The 21,027-nt window shown below is 49.4% G+C and overlaps 1 protein-coding gene across 1 annotated transcript in view; it reads right to left on the reverse strand.

Moving 5' to 3' along the window:
* The window catches only part of PCNT (pericentrin), a 112,547-nt gene that overhangs the window by 74,297 nt on the left and 17,223 nt on the right, over positions 1 to 21,027 (reverse strand). Inside the window, exons 5-13 of the mRNA XM_017538476.2 lie at positions 10,132 to 10,212; positions 9,345 to 9,600; positions 8,852 to 8,907; positions 7,212 to 7,386; positions 6,444 to 6,580; positions 4,767 to 4,878; positions 2,913 to 3,156; positions 1,858 to 1,939; positions 288 to 462 (exon numbers count right to left, since the gene is read on the reverse strand). Of these exons, the coding sequence (XP_017393965.2) occupies positions 288 to 462; positions 1,858 to 1,939; positions 2,913 to 3,156; positions 4,767 to 4,878; positions 6,444 to 6,580; positions 7,212 to 7,386; positions 8,852 to 8,907; positions 9,345 to 9,600; positions 10,132 to 10,212 (1,318 nt within the window). The remainder of the gene's footprint in view (positions 1 to 287; positions 463 to 1,857; positions 1,940 to 2,912; positions 3,157 to 4,766; positions 4,879 to 6,443; positions 6,581 to 7,211; positions 7,387 to 8,851; positions 8,908 to 9,344; positions 9,601 to 10,131; positions 10,213 to 21,027) is intronic.

A 21,027-nucleotide genomic window follows, 5' to 3' on the forward strand; every position in this document is an offset into this window, starting at 1 on the left:
TCACCATGTCCATCCAGCAATCCCCATGACCCCCAGGGTGCCCGCCCGGGTCAGACCTGCGCTGCTGAGGAGCCAGCCCATGACACGCGCTCCCACCCAGCCAGCGACCCGCCTTCAACGCCAAACCCTCATCGGGACACACTGTTGAGGCGCCAGCCTCAGCAGAAGAGGTTGGAGCACCCCGGTGCTTCACGGAGGACTGGGATCAACCCAGGCACCTGGGCTCCCCGAGACTGTCCCCCAGAGCTAGCACCTGCTGACACCACAGTGGGACAGGAGGAGCTCACCTTGGCTGTGCCCTTCAGAGGGCTCCTGACGCCACGCCTGTCCCAACACTGCAGCCTCCGCGTGGCATCTGTCTGAGACGTGCCCCTCTTGCTGGATGCAGAGAGCTGACTCCAGCGCTTCCAACTGGTGCCCGTGGCTCTCTTCCAACTCCACCTGGAAGCACGGCAGGCTCTCCTGCAGAGAAACCACATGGGACAAGCACGCTAGTGAGCCGAGCTACCTCCCTTGCAGATATAACCCCCAAAGGTGTTTCCCGCCATGCACAAAGAAAACCCAAACCTCACCAGGTTCATGAGACCACACACCATGCTCTGGTGAACACCGCCTGCCCAAGGGGGCGCTCACATGCTCTCCTACCCACACCCGTCTCTCAGCCAGGCCGCCAGATGACACAGGAGCTGGTGGCACCAAAAAGAGCTGGTGCTGTCCGGGGGACAGGGCCCTGGACTGTGCAGACCTCTCCTTGATGCTCTGAGCAGCAGGGTCAGTGGGGCACGTGCCCCTCACGTTTCTCCCCGTGGCCTCACATCTCAGGCCTGAGCTCTCTTCTCAAGGCCAGCCTCCTGTGACTACTGCCCATTAACAGCTGTATCCTCATCACACTCACGCCTGGAGGCAGGGGTTGGCTCTCAGACGATACAGGGATGCCTGGTGGGGCTGCACACTGCACCCCTTCCCAGGCTCTCCCTCTGTGACGAGGCCTACTTGTGGAACGGCCCTGGCCACCTGTTCCAGCTGGGCCTTGCCCTGCTCTGGCGTTTTCCCCATAGCCTCTTGTGAGGCAAATCCTGTCTTGGGGTTTGTTTTGCAGGAAACTCAAACTGGCGTACGGCCCACTGCCATCCTGCTTGAACACCCTGCAGCCTCCAGCGGGCCCAGGGACCCTACTCCAGTGTGAAGGCTACTGACTGCTGTGCCCAGAGGCCCCAGGTTCCCCTCTACTGGTTCCACCACACAACAAACCACGTGGTGCTGCCCCTGCATCTCCTCCCTGCGTGACCCCGGAGCCTGATGCCAGGCTTGCTCATGCCACACAGCAAGTGCTCCATGGCGCCATGTGTCCTGGTGGGCCCCACGCTGGCAGCACAGACCCAGAACATTCCATCATCCCAGAAGTTCTGTTTAGACAGCAGTGCGCCACAGAGTTAAAGGTGACAGAAGTAGCAGCATGGAAGCAATTCAAGGAAGAAATACAAAAGCCAGCCGGCGTTCTGTGCATACTCAAAGCAAAGATGCAATTTCACACCCTTCCAACTGCCACAGTCAAGTCTGATGAATGCAGCCCACTGCAGGGAGGAGGGGGCCTTGCCCACAGCCAAGGCCTCCGAGGGCTGACGGAGGGGCTCCAGCTCCCCTGGCCACCACCTTTCCTGATCAAATAGTGCTCGGTGAGGCCCGCCCCGGAGGAGCAGTGAAGTCAAGGGCAGCATCCACAAGACACGCAAGCAGCCTTCCTTCCATGGACAAGCCCCGGGAGGAACAGAAACGCTGGCTCTATCATGTGGAAGACGCCTGGCTGGAAGGTAACGAGCAGAGGACTCACCCTCTTCTCAGCGCTCCGCCAATTACCTTATATTGCTCAGGCTCAAGTTTATCCAGGTGATCTTTTCTTTCTTTCTCAGGTGTCTCTTCGAAACCCATGCAGGATGAACTGAGGAGAAAACGGTTTGTAAAAACCCTACACACATGCCCCTTTTCCCCGTGCACTCCATTCTCTCCCCAGGACTGACAGTTCACAGGTGTCTCCTCGTGCTTCCACTCAAGGACTTCCCCGACACGCAGGGAACCATGGAGGCCTCAAAGACACGGCACAGGGACACCCAGGCCTGGCCGAGAGCGTCCCTGCCAGCAACTCACATACACATGCACAGGCTTGGACGAGAGCGCGCCCACCATCGACACACACCCACCACCGACTCACACACACACAGGCCTGGACGAAACACACCCACCACCGACTCACACACACACAGGCCTGGATGGCACACCCACCACCAACTCACACACACACACACAGGCCTGGATGGCACACCCACCACCGACTCACACACATACACACACACAGGCCTGGACAGCACACCCACCACCGACTCACACACACACACAGGCCTGGATGGCACACCTACCACCAACACACACACACACACAGGCATGGACGGCACACCCACCACCAACTCACACACCCACACACACACACAGAGGCATGGACGGCACACCCACCACCAACTCTCTCTCACACACACACACACACACACACACACACAGGCATGGACGGCACACCCACCACCAACTCACACACACACACACACAGGCCTGGACGAGAGCGTGCTCACTGACTTGCGCATACAGACATGCACCCTGGCCTGGATGAGAGTGCGCCCACCACCAACAGCTACACACAGATCTGGATGAGAATGTGGCCGCCACTGACTCATGCACACACACACATGGGCAGGCCACACTCGGGTGCTTGTGCCTATATCATTTCAGTCTCAACCATAAAATGTGTTTGTACGAAAGGCCATTGGTGTCCACTGGCCTGAAATCACCAAAGCTACACCTGAACTCGGAGCATGGCACCTGGACTTCAGGAACATACCGACGCTGGAAACTGCTTTATTTACCCGACTTCCACAGAATCCAGAAGAGCATCTTCCCTCGCCCCCTGCAACCTCTGTTGTAATAGGGTTAGGTCTTCTTGGTAAGTTTTTTCAGCATCCCTTAACTTCTTTTCAAAATAAATCCTCAGATGCTCCAGTTCAGACTCATGCTGGATTTTTGCTTGCTGTTGCTGCTGTTCAAAGCCCTGCTTCAGCTGTTCCAAATCTTCCACGTGAGAGGTGCGTGCCAGGAGCTGCTCATGTAACTCTGCAACATGATGGTGTCACACAATCATCTTAACATGGGATACCCACAACAAGCCAGGCGACAGGCCAAGAGCCTCGTTACCTGTGGTAGGGGCAGAACTCAGGAAAGGGCCCATTCCAGAACCTGAGAGTGACGAGGGACCCCCGCGGCTTAGACTCTCACATGCCCCTCAAAGTGGACAGCTATCTCCAAGCAGTGGCAAGAGCCATAGGGCTGGGAGCACGAGCAGCCCTCCAAGTGGCAGGGGCGCAGTGGCCACAGTCAGCATAAGACGGACGATGGTCATGCAGCCCCAGGAAACTGGATTTGGACCAACCTGAACAAGCCCAGAAGCAGGCTCAGGTCAGTGCACGCTGGCCGACACCTGGATGTGGACTACGGGGGAGGACCCTGGACAGAAAACCCAGCTGCACCACCTTGGACTTTCTGTAAGCTAACAAATGCGTGTTGCTTTAGGCCACCAAGTTTGCTATAATATGTTACACGGCAACAGAAAAGCAACGTGGACCTGAAGAGAACTTGTCCCCATTGCTACTGTGTTCAGGAGACTACAGTCCGCTGCTCTACAGTGGTTGACAGCCAGCAACGGGCACTGAAGCTGCTCACTACCACAGAGGTGGCAAATCAGGGTTCTCTGCATGGGTCCTGAGAGGCAGGACAGAGACAAGCTGAGTACTAAGCCAGAACCGGAGCCTGCGCAGAACAGCCGTGCCTCTGGACCCCTCGGCTTCTGTCTTCTGCAGCCTCCAGCGATAGACATACCCCAAGGGAAAGTCAAATTGACACGCACCCAGCTCTACCTGGTCCCAACAGGGCACAGGGCTGGGAGGCGGAGCCAGGCCTAGTGCCCTGGTAACAGCAGTGGAGTCTCCGGTTCTTTCTCCTAAGTGCTCTTTGCTCCAAATCCCACCACCCACAAGGATGAGTTGGGCCGGAGGCTCTGCCTGCACCTGAGCTCCAGGAGGCGCACAATGGCTCACCCTCCTGTCCTGTGGCCCTGGGTGCCAGAGCCTGAATTGGGCTTGGCCAGCCCTTGCCCTCAGGCACCATCCTCACTAGCTGCACAGAGACCTCTGTGACATGGAAACGGAGGCCTAGGGTCGGGGTCTCCAGAGGTGCTCAGCTGTAGGGGGGCACCTGGAGCAGAGCAGCCCTCAGTAAGTGGCTACGGCTGCTGGGGCATGGAGACCCGGAGAGCTGGGGCCACAGGAGCCTGGCAACAGGATGTGAGGCACCACCCTGTGACCCCAGACACTGGGTAAGCCAACATGCACCTGGACAGCACTCAACGGCCTTGCCAAGGTGAACACTCAGCACTACTGGAAAGCTTTCCGGAGATGTGAAGGCACCACCCCCTGCCAGTGTCAGTCTCACCTTCAGGGACACACAGGTGCACATCACTGCTGCACTGGGCTTAGCATAAAACCAGCGCTATCTCTCACAAATAAACCTCCACCTTCAAACCATACACATCAACCTTCAAGATGCTGAACAGGTAAATCACTCTTCTGTGCTTGCTAGAATTGTTAAATTCTAGCTTGGGGTTACAACAATAAAAAACACACAGCTTCAGTTTTTAGGGATCTGAATTTTCCAAAAGAATTCCTCACCACTCAGTTCCTGTCTACTGGTCCTCGTAGAATCAAGCTGGGACCACAGGTGCCTGATCTCTTCTTGTGACTGCACCTTTAGGTCTTCGTATGATGCCTGAAGATTCTCTAACTAGAAAAAAGCAACGCGTTGAGGTGAGAACCTAATGAGCTCAAGGCCCCCACCCCAGCAGAGACGCGTGTGGTTTTATCCCCTGCCACTGCGACCCTCAGGGTAAATGTCCACATCCCAAACCTGCAGCTCAGAGAAAGCTGGCCACAGCAGAGACAGAGAGAGCTCTGTCCGTGGCAAGAGGGATCAGTGCTGACTCCACAAGGCCAAGCACTTTCAGAATCACAGCGCCTTCCAGGTCTGTGTGTCACAGCTGAGAAGTAGGCCCGGCCAGGTTCCATGACAGCCGCAGCTGTGTGGTTTCACCTGTGTGCACCTCCCTGCTTCGGTTTTGGGGTCACACATACAGACCGCTGAATGAAATTTACGGAGTCTTACTAGCCCATAGTACCCATGACTACCAAACAGGGGGCTTCTACTTTCAATACTTTTAAATGAAGGAAGCAGATACCTCTTACACTGTGACACTAAACTTTTCTGTACAATCAGCAAGACCCCAGCCCAGCATGGCACGATGTCCGGGCAACGCTGCACCTGGGGTTGAGCTGTCCTCATGAAAACTGCCCCTCCTACCTTTCCCCATCGTGGGCATCAGGACCAGCAGGTGCTAGCAGCCCCCTCTTTCCCATCCATGAGGAGAAGCCTGGAAGGGCCCAGGGAGAGACTGGGGTGTGGAGCGAGGCCAGGCCTGAGCACTCTGCAGGAGGAGGGTGTGTGGGCACCGGAGTCCCGCTGGGAGACATAAGGGGCCCAGGACAGGCCTCCCCAAAACCCTAGACCCCAGCTACTTCTGTATTCTTAGGAGTCTAAATCTTTCACAAACCACGACTAACCCCATCTGTGATTTATGTTGTAATTTCCTGAACTGATGCTTGGGATACTTGGTCTGAGGCCTGGGTTTGTCAGGCCCCCTACAAGGACCTGTGTTTCATTAGAAAAGCATCTTGAATATAAAACAGCAGAAAAAGTTTTGGTTAACTTTTCCCAGGAATCTCAGGTTTACTGGATTATGGTCAGAGGATGTGGCCTTACACCTACCTAGTGTTTGAAATTTGTGTAATTGTCTCAGGGAGACCTGTAAAGAATATGCATTGCACTTTTATTCACCACTGACTGTCTTTCTAAATTTATTTACTTTGTTTTATTTTATTTGTTTTTGAGACGGAGTCTGGCTCTGTCACCCAGGCTGGAGTGTAGTGGCACGATCTCAGCTTACCGCAACCTCTGCCTCCTGGGTTTAAGCAATTCTTATGCCTCAGCCTCCTGAGTAGCTGGGATTATAGGTGCCCGCCACCACACCCAGCTAACTTTTGTATTTTTAGTAGAGATGGGGTTTCACTATGTTGGCCAGGCTGGTTTCAAACTCCTGACCTCATGTGATCCACCCACCTTGGCCTCCCCCAAAGTGCTGGAATTACAGGCGTGAGCCACCACACCCGGCCAGTCTCTTTAAATTTAGTACTTAAGTTTTAGCAAATAACATAATGCGAAACAGCCCGATTCCCAAATCTTTTAAAGCTTCCTTAATATACCAAGCAATTAAAATAACTTAAGCTGCTGCCCACCTCCAGCTGTTTTTCTTTTTCATTTTCTTTGAACTTTAACTCCAAGTCTTCTAAATACCGGCAGTGCTCGGACTGCAGGTCTTCACGTAACTTTTCAATGGCTACTTGATGTTGACTCTCCAGGTTCCTAAGGGCCCCTAGAAGGGTAAAACAACCTCACTTGGTTTACAAGACAGGGGCTCCAGTAACAGTAACGGTGCAAGCAGAGCACTGCCACCCAGGGCCGTGCCCTGGGCATCCCATATCCCCCCGGGCCCCTCGTGTGAATCTCACACGCCCCACCCCAGTGGGGCACGGACATCACCTACCCATGCCATCCCACCATGAGGGCCATGCTGGAACACGCATGAGTTTCGAAAGTGAACCAGCACAACGCGGCTGCTTTGGTAATAATTTAGTAACTGAGCATGCCAAGAAAATCTCTGAAGCAAATATCAGGAAGGTTTAAGGATCCTGAGAGTCCTGTGACCCCTGACAGCCACCAGCCTGTCACACGTGCACGGAGCCATCCAGCATTTAGAAGTAAAGGCAGGTTGTTTCCTATGATCTATGTTAGAGGGAAAAAAAAGCAAAGGCAGGAAACATGTGCTCCATCACGCATGGTGACATGAACAGCATTCCTTAAGATGTGCTCCATCACGCATGGTGACATGAACAGCATTCCTTAACGTGTGCTCCATCACGCATGGTGACATGAACAGCATTCCTTCCAGTTATCACCCAGAAGAACTCAGTCCCACTCCACACTTGCTCATTTTCATTACTCACATTCAGCCTGGTTTTTGTCTTGAAAAATCTTCTCCAACTCAACTTTCTGTTCTGCCAATTCTTTCTGAAACTGGTTTTGTAAATCCTTCATTTCTGACTGATGCTTTGCAGACAATTCTTTGCGTAGATTTTCTAAACATAAATCTTTTTCAGATTCCCAGTCTTCCTTCAGGGTCTAATTAAGAAAAAAATTAAAGTCAATAGTTGATTATCTGTGCTAAAGAAATTTAAATCACACAGTCAAAACTCATGAGGAAGCCAGGCAAAGTGGCTCATGTCTGTAATCCCAGCACTTTGAGAGGCCGGGCGGGCAGATCACCAGAGCCCAGGAATTTGAGACCAGCCTGGGCAACATAGTGAGACCCCATCTCTACAAAAAAAATGCAAAATGAGCTGTGTGTGGTAGCACGTGCCTGTAGTCCCAGCTACTCGGGAGGCTGAGGCAGGAGGATCAAATGAGCCCAGGAGGTCAAGGCTGCAGTGAGCTATGATTGTGCCACTGCACTCCAGCCTGGGGAGGCAGAACGAGGCCCTGTCTCAAAACAAAACAAAACAAAAAACAAGAACGGGAGTCATTGCCCCCAACTAAACTGTCCTGACAGGCCTGACACCCAGTCTCTCTCCTGAGTGCTGGCAGGAGAGAGAAGCAGAAGCATCCGGGAGGCAAGCAGCCGGGAAAAGTCAGGACCATCCACCCCAAAACACACGGGCCTCTGCAGGCAGCGAGCAAGGACCACCCACCCCAAAACAGACCGGCCTCTGCACGCAGCGAGCAAGGACCACCCACCCCAAAACAGGCTGGCCTCTGCACGCAGCAAGGACTGCCCACCCCAAAACAGACCGGCCTCTGCACGCAGCAAGCAAGGACTGCCTACCCCAAAATAGACCGGCCTCTGCACACAAGGCATAATCTACACAGTCACCCTCAAAGCATTAGAAATGCATCTCCCCACAAGACCTAGGAACCAATGACAACTTTGCCCACCTTCACCCAAGGGCTGATCTCTGTCCCAAGTGCTCTGAGAAATGAATCCCACTGCCTGGGTCAGAGGAGCAGGTGACCGGAACACAATCCCAAGCCTGGACTGATATCCATTGCCTGCCAATGGCCTGAGAGCTGCCCAGACATTTGGCTCAGGAAGGGTCTCCACACTCAGCACTGCAGACGGCTCACTCCTCTGGCAAAGGGCCTGGCAATGACGTGGCACTACCTGTGGTCCCCCAGTGAGGCCACCCGTAGCAGGTGCAACCCACCCCACCAGAAACCTCCTCCTTGTTTGGTATCCTCCCCAGCGCCGCAGCATCCACACCCCATGCACTGTAGCTAACTGCCATGTCCACGTGGGCAGAGGCTGTGTCCAGAACACACTCAGGGGCAGGCCACAGGGGGCACTCGGAAGCCAGCATGGAGGGGCAGATGAGCGCCTTTATGTTATACAAGTCAATGTAAAATACAAAGCACGCTTTCTGACAAATACAGACTACATAAACAAAGAGTGCAATATACTGTCATCCAGCATATTCTAATAAAGCCTCGACTGGCTCCTGTCTGAATCCAGGTGAGAAGTGTTCTCGTGGGACCTGGCAAGAAAGGAAAAACAACACACAGAAACCTGCATTTTACAATCGATCACAGGTACCTTTATTATCTGGGCGTTTTTCTCCATTTCTGATTGTAATTTCTCCTTCAGCTCAGCTGCAAGAAAAACAAAAAGCAGCTCAGGTCACTCAATCTCAACGTTTTCAGTGATCCGATCACCCAGGAAACAACCAGGCTCTGGCACCCACTGGACGTGTGGCAGCGCTCACGGGCTAGCAGAACGTGTCTGTGATGGCATCTGGCTTAAATAACAAACTGAGGCCACCGTGACTTCCAGCCACACAGAACAATCTAAGAGAGGAGGTGAAGGTCAGCCCTGGGTCTCATCTCAATACCTGCTCTAATCTCCTGGCCACAAAAACCCGAGGGACCCCTTTGTTCAGGCTCTCACAGAACCAGATGGTGAGGTGCTGAGAACAGAGACGGGGAGACAGTGCTAGGGTGCCCCAGCTCCCAACCCCAAGAGGAAAGAAGCACAAGAACGCCCACGCCGAGCCCACACACCACCTGCGCCCACCTAGCCCATGCAGTACCTGCTTCCTGTCCACACCTGAGCGCCACCTCCTCCTTCTCCCGTGCGTGCTGCTCCCGGAGGAGATCCAGCTCATGCTGCTGCCGGCTCTGCAGCAGGGCCAGCTCCTGGGCACGCCGGCTGTTGAGCATCTCCCGCAGCTCCGTCAGCGCCGTCTCCTTCTCCTTCTGGAGGTTGGCCTGCGTCAGCTCCAGCTGCGTTGTGTGCATGTTGCTCAGGCTGAGGCGCAGCGCCTCCAGTTCAAGGCCGTGCACCGCCTGCAGTGGAGAGAAGGCCTCTGATGAGGGCCCATGCTCAGAACCAGGGCACGTCAGGAGACAGAGAAGCATGAATGAGAATGAGTAAGGGTAAGGAGGACACAGAAAGGGAAACAGCAGACACCTCCTGGGGGCAAGGGCAGGACACAGAGACCCAGACGACACCGAGACGCCAACCAGCAACTCTGCCAGTGACCCCACAGCTCATCACCGCCCTGAGTACCAGCGCCCCAAATTCCCTCACTGGACAACAGCATTGTACCTGGAGGGGGCTTCGCAGTTGATAGGGAGAGTGGCCAGCCCTGAGGTCAGTGTGTCACTCATGTGGCCTGCACCTGATCAAGCCCCCTGACCTCCGACAGCCACGCCTGTTCCCTCCACCAGCCCTTCTGTGGCTCCACACACAGAATGTGGAAACAAACAAGGCAGAGAGAGGAGATGGCAGCAACTGCCCCACCCACCGGGAGCCCGTTGTGCCCTGAAGGGTAACAGAGCCCATGCTATGAGCCTGTGTGGGCCCCACCAGGTCACCTGACTCTGCTGCAGGCCAGCCTCATCTTCGCGCCGGCTCTCCATGTCAGCAATGGCAAGTTCACATTCTTGTTCATACTCCTGGGGAAAAAAGGCAAAGGATATGATCCAGAATTCACATGAGAAAACAGTCACTAAGAAGCCATCGTGATGTGCCCAAGAGCTGAAAATTCACATCCTCACAAAATCCCATACACACTTGTCCACAGCAGGAGCAACCCAAAAGCCCACTGACGAATAAACAGTTGAACAAAAAGTGGGCTGCCACTCAGCCACAAGAAGGAATGAAGCCCTGACTCAGGCTGCAACACAGAGCAGCCCTGAAGACGTGAGCTGAGTGGAAGAGCAGACACAGAAGGCCCATGCGGTGAGGTTCCATTTACATATGTTCAGGATCCATAAATCCACAGGGCAGCCCTGAAGCCACGAGCTGAGTGGAAGAGCAGACACAGAAGGCCGCATGTGGTGAGGTTCTATTTACATATGTTCAGGATCCATAAATCCATAGCGATGGAGTATCCTGGAGGCCACTGCACTCCAGCGTGGGCGAGAGTAAGACTTCACATCAAAAAAATAAATAAAGTCCTAGGAACACAAGCTGTGATCTCTCCCCCACGCCACAGCCGTGCTGCCATGGAGGGAACGCATAACCTGCTCTCAGGAAAAGGGGAAAGAAACACCTACAGAGGGAAAACGTGCATAAAGTGCCTGGATAAAGTGGGTACCAATTACGGTAACCCAATCCGGAAACACAAACTCGAAAGATCTCTGTGTGGCCACTAAATCTAACGTTGGTAAGAATATTACAAACCCTCAGTGCCACTGCAGCCAGAGGAAACAAACCCACCCAAGCACTATCAACGTCAGAATCCGTTGCTTCAACTTTTTTCTCAGCAGCCGTTTTTTGGTGACGTAGGTTGAGTTACAGAAAGCCTTTCCCTGTCTCAACATTCCCACCTCTGGAAACGTTTTCAGTAGCAATAACCCAAAGGGAAGAGGAAAGCTGCAAGGGGCCCTCAGCATGGATCCTGAGCCCACCGTCACCCTGACCCTCCCTGCAGGCTCCTGCCCCCCTGACCGGCACCTAGGACGTCTCCCCTGCCTGTGGAAGCGACCATTCTCTGGCTTCCCCTGCACAGCCAGGCACCTCTCTGGGCTCCAGGTGACCCACTTGCTCGCAGAGTATTTCAGACTAAAAAATGACCCAAACTAAATTTTTCTGCCCAAACTGGGGGACTGGCTAGGGGTGGAGAGATAGAGGCTTCATACAGCTGTGAAGGCTAGAAAGGCCCCTCAAGGAACTAGACAGAGAGGGTGGCGTGGGAGCTCCACAGGGGCTGCTGTGCAGGGACTTATCCCCAGGGCGGATGCTGCACCAGTGCAACAACATCTCCCTTCAATGTCAGGGGCTCGGGCTGGGCACGGTGGCTCACACCTGTAATCCCAGCACTCTGGGGGGCCAAGGTGGGCAGATCACGAGGTCAGGAGTTCGAGACCAGCCTGGGCAACATGGTGAAACCCCATCTCTACAAAATATACAAAAATTAGCCAGGCGTGGTGCTTGCGCCTGTAATCCCAGGAACTCAGGAGGCTGAGGCAAGAAAATTGCTTGAACCCGGGAGGTGGAGGCTACAGTGAGCCAAGATCATGCCACTGTACTCCAGCCTGGACAACAAAGTGAGAATCCATCTCAACTTAAAAAAATATATATCAAGGGCTCCTCCAACACTCTGTTCTCTGCCTCTGTAAATGGAAACCCACCCAGCCCCCACAGTCCCGTCCTATCTCCCCTCACAGCCACTCCATGGCCAACCTCAAATCAAGTGTTCTCTTTTATTTTATGATTTTTGAGATGAGTCTCGCTCTTGTTGCCCAGGCTGGAGTGCAATGGCGCAATCTCGGCTCACTGCAGCCTCCGCCTCCCAGGTTCAAGTGATTCTCCTGCCTCAGCCTCCCAAGTAGCTGAGATTACAGGCATGCACCACCATGCCCAGCAAATTTTTTATCTTTTAGTAGAGATGTGGTTTCACCATGTTGGCCTGGCTAGCCTCAAACTCCTGACCTCAGGTTATCCACCCGCCTTGGCCTCCCAAAGTGCTGGGATTATAGGCGTGAGCCACTGCACCCAGCTATGTTTTCCCTTTTAATTGGAAAAGGAAACATAGGAACATCCAGTTTTGAATGTCCAGTTTTAAACTCAAAGGCATGTGCTTAAAACCTCTAGAACTGCTGGATAAAACCTAACAAAAATGACTTGAAATGCTCTTAAGAGAGGGAACTCCCCCAGATAAGAGGGTCTTGAAAACTCAGGACATTTGGGGAGCCAGGAGGAACCAGAGGAGCACAGGTGTTAGAGTCTGGCCATGCCCCCAAATCCGAGGGCTCTGCCGGGGGGTGATTAGAAACAACCGTGATTAGAAACAACAAGCTGTCACGACTTCTTGATAATACACTGGGCCTTGGTCACACACATTCGTCTCAGAATAAACCTCTTTTTGACAAGGAGGAAAATGGCAGACAAGAGACAGGACTGACATGCAGCTCCCACTTGGACGGACACACAGAATGGGGTCTGGAGAATCACATCATGAACTATTGCTGCAAGAACCACTACAGGAACATACCAGGAAAACCGAAAGAATCCTCTGACCCTCTGAAAGAAGTACCTGTCAGCAAACACTGCAAGGCAGCTGAAAAACTGAGTTTCCAAAGTGTGAGGGGAGGAAAGCCTGTCTCCAAACACACATCCTCACTGGGGAAGGATTTAACCTTTCCTAGAGCTGAAAAGGGTTTAGAGAGCCAACTGAAACACAAAAGTAGAAGCAGCAGTGAGAAGAACCCTGTAGGCATTCCTGGTCCCCAGGGCTCATTTCACAGGGGTCCCTGAGGAAGGGAAAGCAGCCAGCAGAACTGGGGAGAAGCTGCAGGGTAAAGGAAGCTCCCAGCTCAATTCTGTAATAATTTTGACTGAGCATGAATTTTTCTGAGTAGAATCCAGAAGGGGAGGGGCAAACAGGAAGTATGGATACAAGCCCAGAAGCCACAGCCAAAGGTGCAGGCAGGTGGGGAGGGGTTGAGATGTTGATCACCACCCGTGGAGGTCTGTCCTGCAGACCCTGACTCGGCAATGGATGAACAAATACACCCCCACACACAAAGTACAGTGTAAGAGTCAGGCTAGGGGGTTGTCAGCTGCTCTTGGAGGGCAATTGCAGCTAACTGACCCCTTCTCCTTGTTCCTCCTCGAATTTATTCAGTATATATTTAATAACAGAGGTTCTGTTATATCCAAAAGTCAACATGCTTTTGGATAATTAACACGGTTAAAAGAGTGGTTTTGTGAATGATAAAAGGTTTTGGTTCTGGGGCCCAGAACAAACACCATTAAGGGTAATCCCCCCTTCAACATCCCCAGGGCCATCAGGCACAAAGTTCACAGGAGTAAACAGAGTAGAGACAAAGGAATGTGGGGTAAACAGACCTAACTGGGGAAACTTTTATTACCCCTAATCTTCACCTTAGGACATAATGCTCTAAGGTAAGAACTAGCAGCCTTCAGCCAAAACTTCTACTGAAAGTAATGCAAACCCTTCAGCCTTCCAAGGAGGTTTGAGACTATAATCTTACAACTTTCCCTAATATTTCCCTTAATATTTAGCCAAACACCCTGAGTGAATCTCAACAAGGGGTGAGGCCTGAGGGCCCTGCTTCCTTCCTTTGTCTTCTCAGCAGGGAGGCTGGTAGCCTGGGGCAAGATCTAAGACACAGCAGAGGTACATCAGCCTGAGAACCACATCCCCAGCCTCCACAGTGGCTGCGGCAAGCCCCACCCCTAAGGACAGTCCGAGCTCAAACCTGCCTAACCCTGCCCCCAGCCTGATGGTTTTTCTCTGCTGGCCCTGATAGCCAAAGACAAAAGATATCAGCTCTTAGAAGCTCCACCGCCCCACCCATTGCCTGAGAAACCAGAGTACAGTACTCATCCTGGCCAAGGGAGGATGAGATTACATCCCCCTTCTATTGAAGCTGGTGGTCTCTTGAAAGTGCCACCTCCTTGCTGGGGGCCAACCAACACAAGCTATTACAGCAACTCATAACAGAACAAATCTGCTCCAAGGTAGGAGAAAACAACTAATCCCACCACCTGCAACATCCTGGCTGACCAGAGGGCCCAGGTCTGTCCATGTGACAACTTCACTGTAGCATACCAGCATTTGAGAATACCAGTGCACTAAAAACACAACCAAGGACCCCCCAGGGTCCACTTCACTCCTCTGCCACCTCCATCAGAGCAGGTGCTGTATCCACGGCTGGGAGACCCGAAGACGGATCGCATCACAGGACTCTTATAGACATCCCCCAGCGCCATCCCGGGGCCTGGTGGCCCACTGGGTGGCCAGACCCAGAAGAGCAGTAACAATCACTGCAGCCCAGCTCTGAGGAAGCCCCATCCCTAGGGGAAGGGGGAGAGCACCACACAGCACCCTGTGGGACAAAAGAATCTGAACAGCAGCCCTGGAGTTCCAGATCTTTCCAAATAGTCTACCCAAATGAGGAGGCAGAAAAGCCACTGTGATAATATGACAAAACAGGGTTCTATAGCACCCCTAGAAGATCATAGTAGCTCCCCAGAAATGGATCCAAACCAAGAGGAAATCTCTGAATTGCCAGATGAAGAATTCAGAAGGCTGATTATTAAGTTACTCAAGTAGGCACCGACAAAGGTGAAAAACAACTTAAATTAAAAAAAAAAAAATAGAATACAGATGAAAAACTCTCCGGAGAAATAAATATCATAAAGAAAAATCAATTGCAACTTCTGGAAATAAAAGACACACAAAGAAACAAAATACACTGCAAAGTTTCAACAATAGAAGAAAGAACTGCAGGGCTCAAAGACAAGGTTTTCAAACTAACCCAGTCCAACAAACACAAAGAAAAAAGAGTAATTAAAAGAAAAATGAACAAAGCCTACAAGAAATTTGGGATTATGTTACACAACCAAACCTAAGGATAATTGGTGTTCCTAAGGAAGAAGAGGAATCTAAAAGTTTGGAAAACTGATTTGAGGGAATAATTGAAGAACACTTACCTGGTCTTGCTAGAGATCTAGACATCCAAATACAAGAAGCTCAAAGAACACCTGGGCAATTCATCACAAAAAGATCACCTAGGCACACAGTCTTCAGGTTATCTAAAGTCAAGACGGAGGAAAAAATCTTAAAAGCTATAAGCCAAAGCACCAGGTAACCTATAAAGGAAAGTCTATCAGATTAACAGCAGATTTCTCAGCAGAAACCCTACAAGCTACAAGGGACTTGGGTCCTAGCTTCAGCCTCCACAAACAAAATAATTATCAGCCAAGAATTTTGTATCCAGCAAAACTAAGCTTCATAAATGAAAGAGAGATCATCTTTTTCAGACAAGCAAATGCTGACAGAATTCACCACTACCAAGCCAGCACTACAAGAAATGCTGAAAGAAGTTCTAAATCTTGAAACAAAACCTCAAAATACACCAAAATAGAACCTCCTTAAAGCATAAATCTCACAGGGTGTACAAAACAATAATGCAATAAAAAAAAAAAAAAAAAAAAAAAAAAAAAAAAAAAAAAGAAAAGAAAATAGGATATTCAGGCAGCAACTAGCATGATGAGGAGAACAGTACCTCACACCGAAATACCAAAGTTAAATGTAACAGAACAGTACCTCATACTGCAATACCAAAGTTGAATGTAAATGGCCTAAATGCTCCACTTAAAAGAAACAGAATGGGAGAATGGATAAAAATCCACCTAAAAGCTATGAGGCAAAAGTCTTCAAGAGACTAACGTAACATGTAAGGACTCACATAAACTTAAGGTAGAGGGGTGGAAAAAGATATTAATGCAAATGGAAACCAAAAGTGAGCAGAACTCTTTTATCAGACACAACAGACTTTAAAGAAACAGCAGTTAAAAAGAGATGGAGGGACATTATCTAATGATAAAAGGAGTAGTCCAACAGAAAAATATCACAATCCTAAATATACTTGCACCTAAGACTGGAGCTACCAAATTTATAAAACAATTACGACTACACCTAAGAAATGAGAGAGACAGCAACACAATAGTAGTGGGGACTTCAATATTCCATTGACAGCACCAGACAGGCCATCAAAACAGAAAGTCAACAAAGAAACAAGGAACTCAACTATACCCTAGAACAAATGGATTTAACAGATAATTACAGAACATTCTACCCAACAACTGCAGAACATTCTGTTCATCAACACATGGAACATTCTCCAAGGTAAGTCATATGACTGGCCACAAAACAAATCTCAATAAATTTAAGAAAATCAAATTATGTCAAGTACCCTCTCAGGCCACAGTGGAGGGAGAGAGATCCAAGATGGCTGATCACTAGCAGCTCGGGATTGTAGCTCCCAGTGAAAGCACAGAGAACGAGAGGACACACTTTCAGATGAATTTTCATTGCTCACGCACCAAGAGACTCCCAGCGGAGGAGCCCCACGGGTCGCCAGCGCAACTCTTGTGGCCGACGAGGTGGTTCTGCTGCTGCCTTGGTGCGGCGGTTCTTGGTGCAGAGTCAGAAAAGCACCATCAATCTTAACGCCGCTGTTTTGGCTGGCGCAGTGGGTTGCTCAGATTCTAGCGCCGGGAATCAACAAGTTGGACGCCCACTCAGAAACCCAACTATAAAGACGGTAATTATAAAGACCACAGATGGATAAATCTATAACGAAGGGAAGAAANAAAAAAAAAAAAAAAAGAAAAGAAAAATGAAATATATCAAATACTCTCACAGATCACAGTGGAATAAAGCTGGAAATTAACTCCAAAAGGAATCTTCAAAAACTATACAAACACATGGAAATTAAACAATCTGCTCCTGAATGATCAAATGAAATCAAAATGAAAATTTAAAAATTATTTGAATGCAATAATAGTGACACAACCTATCAAAACCTCTGGCATACAGCAAAAGTGGCGGTAAGATGAAAGTTTACAGCATTAAATGCCTACATCAAAAAGTCTGAAAGAGCACAAATAGACAATCTAAGCTCACACCTCAAGGAAGCAGAGAAACAACAAACCAAACCCAAGCCCAGCAGAAGAAAAGAAGTAACCAAGATCAGAGCAGAATTAAATGCAATTGATACAAAAGAATACAAAAGATAAATGAAACAAAAAGGTGGATCTTTGAAAAGATAAACCAAACCGATAGATCATAAGTGAGATTAACCAGGAAAGGAAAAGATCCAAATAAGCTCAATTAAATACTAAATGGGAGACATTACAGCCAACACCACAGAAATACAAAAGATCATTCAAGGCTACTAGGAACACCTTTATGTGCACAAACTAGAAAACCTAGAGGCCGGGCGTGGTGGCTCACACCAGTAATTCAAGCACTTTGGAGGCCAAGGCGGGTGGATCACCTGAGGTCAGGAGTTCAAGACCAGCCTGACCAACATGGTGAAACCCCGTCTTAAAAAAAAAGAAAAAAAATTATATTAAAAAAAATGAAAAGAAAAAAGAAAACCTAGAAATGATGGATTAATTCCTGGAAATACACATCCCTCCTAGATTAGACCAGGAAGAAACAGAAACTCTGAACAGACCTATAACAAGCAGCAAGACTGAAACAGTAATGTAAAAATTGTCAGCAAAAGAAAGTCCTGGACCAAGGGATTCATAGCTGAATTCTACCAGACATTCAAAGAATTGGTACCAATTTTACTCAAACTATTCCAAAAGATAGACAAAGAAAGAATCCTCCCTAAATCATTTTGTGAAGCCAGTATCACCTTAATACCAAAACCAGGAAAGGACATAACAAAAAAAGAAAACCAATCTCCCTGATGAATAAAGACGCCAAAATCTTCAACAAAATACTACCTAACCGAATCCAACAGCATATCAAAAAGACAACACACTTAGCTTCCATACCAGGAATACAGGGTTGGTTTAACATACATCCATCAGCAAACGTGATACACCACATAAACAGCACTAAAAATAAAAATCATATGATCATCTCAATAGACACAGAAGCAGCATTTGCCAAAATCCAGCATCCCTTTCTTTCTCAGTATAGAAAGAACAATAAGAGCCATCTATGACAAAACCACAGCCAACATTATACGGAAAAGGGAGAAGTTGACAGCATTTTAGAACTGGAAAAAGACTGCTCACTTTCACCACTGCTCTGGAAGTCCTGGCCAGAGCAATCACACAAGAGGAGAAATAAAGAGCACCCAAGTCGGTGAAGGGGGAAACAGTCACTGTCTGCTGATGATACGATCGTATACCTGGAAAACCCTAAAGACTCATCCAAAAAGCTCCTAGATCTGATAAATGGATTCAGTAAAGTTTCAGGATGCAAAATCAATGTACACAAATCAATAGCCCTGCTACACACCAGCAGTGACAAGGCTGAGAACGAAAGCAACTCAACATCTTTTACAATAGCTGTGAAAATAAAATACTTAGGAATGTATCTAACCAAGGAGGTAAAAAATCTCTACGAGGAATACCACAAAACACTGCTGAAAGAAATCATTGATGACACAAACAAATGAAAAACACATCAGGTTGGCGTAGATGCAGTGAAGAGACAACACTTTTACACTGCTGGTGGGAATGTAAACTAGCACAACCACTATAAAAAACAATATGGAGGCCAGGCGTAGTGGCTCACGCCTATAATCCCAACACTTTAGGAAGCAGAGGTGGGCAGATTACCTGAGGTCAGGAGTTCAAGACCAGCCTGGCCAACATGGTGAAACTCTGTCTATACTAAAAATACAAAAATTAGCCCAACACAATGGTGCACACCTATAATTCCAGCTACTCGGGAGGCTGAGGCAGGAGAATCGCTTGAGCCCAGGAGGCAGAGGTTGCAGTAAGCCGAGATCATGCCACTGCACTCCAGCCTGGCCAACATGGCAAAACCTCGTCTCCACTAAAAATAAAAAAATTAGGCCTGGTGGTGCATGTCTGTAATCCCAGCTACTCAGGAGGCTGAGGCATGAAAATCACTTGAACCCGGGCAGCAGAGGCTGCAATGAGCTGAATTCACACGAGCACACTCCAGCCTGGGGAACAGAGCGAGACTCTGTCTTGCAAAACATAAAAAGTATCTAAAGCAGGAGGATCACTTGAGGCCAGAAGTTTAAGACAGCCTGGTGAATGTAACCAGACTCCATCTCTAAAGAATATTTTAAAATTAGCTAGGCACGGTGGCACATGCCTGTGTTCTCAGCTACTCAGGAGGCTGAGTGGGAACACAGCTTGAGCCTAGAGGTGGAGGCTGCAGTGAGTCATGATTGCGCCACTGCACTGTAGCATGGGCAACAAGGTAAGACCCTGTCTCGAAATCAAAAAGCAAAACATGTCCAGGAGGCCAGGTGATTACAGGCTTATACTTATAATCCCAGCACTCTGGGAGGCCAAGGCAAGAGGATGGCTTGAGACCAGGAGTCAGAGACTAGCCTGGTCAATACAGTGAAATCTCATCTCTACAAAAATTATTAAAAATATTCCCTGCCTTAGCCAGGCATGGTGGTGCACGCCTGTAATCCCAGCTACTCGGGAGGCTGAGGCAGGAGAACTGCTTGAACCCACGAGGCGGAGGTTCCAGTCTGGGTGACAGAGTGAGATTCCACCTCAAAAAACAACAACAACAACAACAATTCCCTGCCTTACTAGATGTGAGAAAAATAAAATAAAAATAAAATCACGTCTAGGGAAAGGGATATTTTTGAGGCACTAATCAGACAAAAATGTGGCACTCATCTTGGACATACTCCTACGAGCCAGAACAGACTTCTCACAAAAGTAACACAAACACCCCACTAAAAAGGAGCACACAACCTGCTACTCCAAGCAGAGTAACCAACATATTGAAAACAGAAAACATTCAGGGAACCAAAAAAAGATCCTGAGAAGTGGCACCCATGGCAGACCCACAAAAATAAAAGTGATCCAAAGCAACCCAAGCAACACACTCCACTCAAAGTGGCCGGGCTGGCCGGGCACAGTGACCCACGCCTGTAACACCAGCAGTTTGGGAGGCCAGGGCGGGCAGATCACTTCAGAGCAGGGGTTCGAGACCAGCGTGGCTAACATGAGGAAACCCCATCTCTACTAAAAAAAAAAAAATTATCCGGGTGTGGTGGCGCACATCTCTAATTCCAGCTACTCAGGAGGCTGAGGCATGAAAATTGCTTAAACCTGGGAGGCGGAGGTTGCAGTCAGCCAAGTTGGAGTCACTGCACTCCACCCTAGGCAACAGAGCAAGACTTTGTCTGAAGAGTTCGACACCAGCCTGGCCAACATGGCAAAACCCCATCTCCACTAAAAAAATACAAAAATTAGCCCAGCATGGTAGCAGGTGCCTGCGATCCCAGCTACTCAGGAGGCTAAGGCAGAATTGCTTGAACCTGGGAGGTGGAGGGTGCAGTGAGCAGAGATTGAGCCACTGCACTCCAGACTAGGGGACAGAGCAAGACTTCATCTCTAAAATAAATAAATTTTGAAAAACTTAAAAAGATACTATTTCAGCATAAATTAAATATACATTCTGACAGGTGAAAATTTTCATCTCAAAAAAAAAAAAAAAAAGCAAAAACAAAGTGGATGCACTGACTGTACCTCAAAATACTAGGCCAAAGCCAAGACTGATGCACTCACAAAAAAAGACGCAGTTAAAATAAGTTTGAAAATATCTCTAGGAAACAAGAAATTATGCAGAATGACACAACCAATTTAAAAGAATCCAAATAGCACTAAAAACAGCAAGGACAAAATTAACAACTGTAGACATTTTTTTTTTTTTTTTTTTTGAGAGGGAGTTTCACTCACGTTACCCAGGCTGGAGTGCAATGGAG

This window comes from Cebus imitator, unplaced genomic scaffold, assembly GCF_001604975.1.
Source record: "Cebus imitator isolate Cc_AM_T3 unplaced genomic scaffold, Cebus_imitator-1.0 Scaffold112, whole genome shotgun sequence".
Classification (NCBI taxonomy): domain Eukaryota; kingdom Metazoa; phylum Chordata; class Mammalia; order Primates; family Cebidae; genus Cebus; species Cebus imitator.